Raw genomic sequence first — 3,333 nt, 5'->3', positions numbered from 1 at the left:
TATATATATATATATATATATATATGTTCAGTCTTTATTTTAATTATAGTTTAATATTTATTATTTTTGTCATGTTTTTAATATCATTATTTAGGTTACATTTATTTTTATTTTAGTTTTATATTTATTTCTAGTTAGTAATTTAGTGCTTCAATTTTTCTTCATTGAACTTTCTCATTTAGTATATATACTTATATTTTATTTAGTGCGGTCAAACGATTAATTGCGATTAATCACATCCAAAATAAGTTTTTGTTTACATAATATATGTGTGTACTGTGTATATTTATTATGTATATAAATAAACACACATACAGTATGTATTTTGAAAATATTTACATGCATTTACATGTATATATTTACATTCATATCATTTTATATTATATATAAATATATTTAATATATAAACAGTCTTAAGTCGCTGTGGTATATTTGTAGCAATAGCCAACAATACATTGTATGGGTCAAAATTATACATTTTTCTTTTATGCCAAAAATCATTAGGATATTAAGTAAAGATCATGTTCCATGAAGATATTTTGTAAATTTCCTACCGTAAATATATCAAAACTTAATTTTTGATTAGTAATATGCATTGCTAAGAACTTCATTTGAACAACTTTAAAGATGATTTTCTCAATATTTAGATTTTTTTGCACCCTCAGATTCCAGATTTTCAAATATTGTCCTATCCTAACAAACCATACATCAATGGAAAGATTATTTATTCAGCTTTCAGATGATGCATAAATCTCAATTTTAAAAAATTGACCCTTATGACTGGTTTTGTGCTCCAGGGTCACATATAAGCATCTTATCTTTGTCCGTCTCACCTTGTCCACGTTCATCCTCTTGAAGGCCGTCTGCAGCACTTTGAAGTTGTGAATGTACTCGTGCTCCAGTTTGGCCTGGAACTTCACCCTCTTCAGCAGAATACAGCCGGGGAACAGCATGTCCATGAAGTGACAGTACGCCGCACCTGAAGAACACAAGCGGTCAGCGTCGCGAAGCACAGCTGGAACACACACACACACACAGCTGTTTCAGAGCGGAGCTCACCTGAGCACAGCTGCTCGATCTTGGTGTAGTTGAGCTGCAGAGAGTCGTTGACCCAGGCCAGCATGTCATGTCTGCTCAGGTTCTCGATGGTCATCGACGTGGAGTAAACGTTTACCGCCATCCCACAGCTGCAGAGATTAAACTACATCAAACACTCACTCAAAACATCACCGCACAGAAACCCCGCTGACAGGGAACATTCGGTCAAGGTTACAAACTAACGTTATTCCAGTAACATTAACAGAACATTCAAGGTTATCTGGCCTTTAATAATGTTCTCAAAACATGAGCTCAAAAACTTTATTATACAACATTCATGGAATGTTTTCCTGAAACATTTTAGTTGGATGTTCATCTGATGTTTTTTAAACGTTACATTCAAAAGTAACATTCCCATCATGTTTGCAAAATGATACAATGTAACATTCCTTAAAGTTCCAAAAACATTTTTTTAAACATTAAAAAAACCAAACGTTTTGAACGTTTTTAGAACTTAAAAATGGGAACGTTAGTGAAACATTGAATTAAACAAGGGTTATTATAGTTAAAGCCATAAACAAAGGCATTTTTGTTGCTTGAAATAAAATAAATGTTAACTGAAATAAAATGACATATTCATTTTAGCTAGTTAAACAAGATGAAATTTCTCATTTTAATTTACTTTAACGAGATGTACTAAAACAGCAAACTAAACTGAAATAAATATGAATAAAATATTAACAAAAACTATATAGACATATTTAAAAACAACAGAAACTTACTAAATTAAAAAAATTAAAATTACTAAAACTTTGACTATAATTAAAATGAAAGCAGAAAATATAAAAATAAAAACTAATCCAAAATATTAACAAAAACTATTATAGTATGCCAATGAAACTAAAACAACACTTAATTTAAACGTGAAATTTTGAAGTAGAACGACTGAAATAGTATTTTCTTGTAAAATGTACTACAATAACCTTTGATTTACAACTTTGAAAATGAGTTTATACAGTGTATTGGTCAGTGTTTATATTGTTTCTTATCATATCAGTGTATCATGTTCTCATCACCTTTAACACTGTTAACAGTGTGTGTCTTCTTAGACTCCAGTAACCAGATTAAACTGCAAGAACACACACACTCAAACACACACTCACACACACACACACACACACACACACTCACACACACCCTCTCTCTCACACACACTCACACACTCACACACACCCTCTCTCTCACACACACTGAACATTACCTGCCCTTCTTTATAGAGATTCGCAAAAAGCAAATTGCCGATGTAATATTTTACAACTGTGTAGATTAGTAAAAGCTTTGACCTTTACCCACAATTCCACACAGCTGTCCTGTTTATGTGTCATTATATTTATGATCGATGACAGCACACATTCAGAAGAATCTCAAACATCACTGTCTGTCGAGAATCTCTGCACAAATACATTATTTTGGGAAAAACACTGAGATGATATTCTTGTCTTAAAGCAGGGTTTGATGAAAAGCAAATAATTAAATCATAAAAATTTTATATTAGAATAAATAATTTTAAAATAAAACCATCAAAATGAAACACTTACCAAAAACAACTATGTAACATTAAAATAAATTAATTAATTTTAAATAAAAACAAAATAAAACAATTGCAACAATGTATAAAATAATGTAAAATTAAAAAATAATTAAGTACATGTAAAACAAAATAAAACGCTTACTAAGCATTTATAAAACTCGTAAAAAGGTCAAATTAGTAAAAAAAGATTAAGAAAAGATTACGTATCTTATTTGTGACCATTAACCGCCATCAGAGAACGATGAACATGCAAATGTGTTATTGAATTATTGGAATATGAAATCTCAGGGGGACCAACTCACACCAACACACACACCATTTATATACCAAGAAAATATTAGGGAAACATATATAAATATAAACCCCTTGTGTGTGTGTGTGTGTGCGCGTTTTTGTGACAAATGAGGACATAAATTTGTATAATGACAAGGGTATAACATAGGTATTACAAGGAGAAGGTGACTTTTCAGGACATTACCCCATGTCCCCACTTTTCAAAACGCATATAAATCACACAGAATGGAGTGTATTGAAAATCTGAAATAGCACAAAGTTTCCTGTGAGGGGTAGGTTTAGGGGTAGGGTTGGTGTAGGGCAATAGAATATACGGTCTGTACAGTAGAAAAACCATTACGCCTATGGAGAGTCCCACAAGGATATCAAACCAGACATGTGTGTGTGTGTGTGAGTGTGTGTGTGCGTGT

General features: G+C 31.5%; 1 protein-coding gene across 4 annotated transcripts in view; it reads right to left on the bottom strand.

Annotated features, from left to right (window-relative positions):
- The window catches only part of LOC107729016 (microtubule-associated protein RP/EB family member 3-like), a 9,104-nt gene that overhangs the window by 3,713 nt on the left and 2,058 nt on the right, over positions 1-3,333 (bottom strand). For 3 of the 4 annotated variants that reach the window (XM_016539365.1, XM_016539367.1, XM_016539368.1), the window contains exons 2-3: positions 1,060-1,187; positions 834-979 (exon numbers count right to left, since the gene is read on the bottom strand). In XM_016539365.1, coding sequence (XP_016394851.1) covers positions 834-979; positions 1,060-1,187 — 274 coding nt within the window. Of the gene's footprint in view, positions 1-833; positions 980-1,059; positions 1,188-2,114; positions 2,189-3,333 lie in introns of those variants that run through there. The other variant, XM_016539369.1, reaches the window with a different exon arrangement.

The sequence above is a fragment of the Sinocyclocheilus rhinocerous genome, unplaced genomic scaffold (genome assembly GCF_001515625.1).
Source record: "Sinocyclocheilus rhinocerous isolate Xijiao unplaced genomic scaffold, SAMN03320098_v1.1 scaffold2682, whole genome shotgun sequence".
Taxonomy (NCBI): domain Eukaryota; kingdom Metazoa; phylum Chordata; class Actinopteri; order Cypriniformes; family Cyprinidae; genus Sinocyclocheilus; species Sinocyclocheilus rhinocerous.
This window is presented reverse-complemented; position numbering and strand designations above follow the sequence as displayed.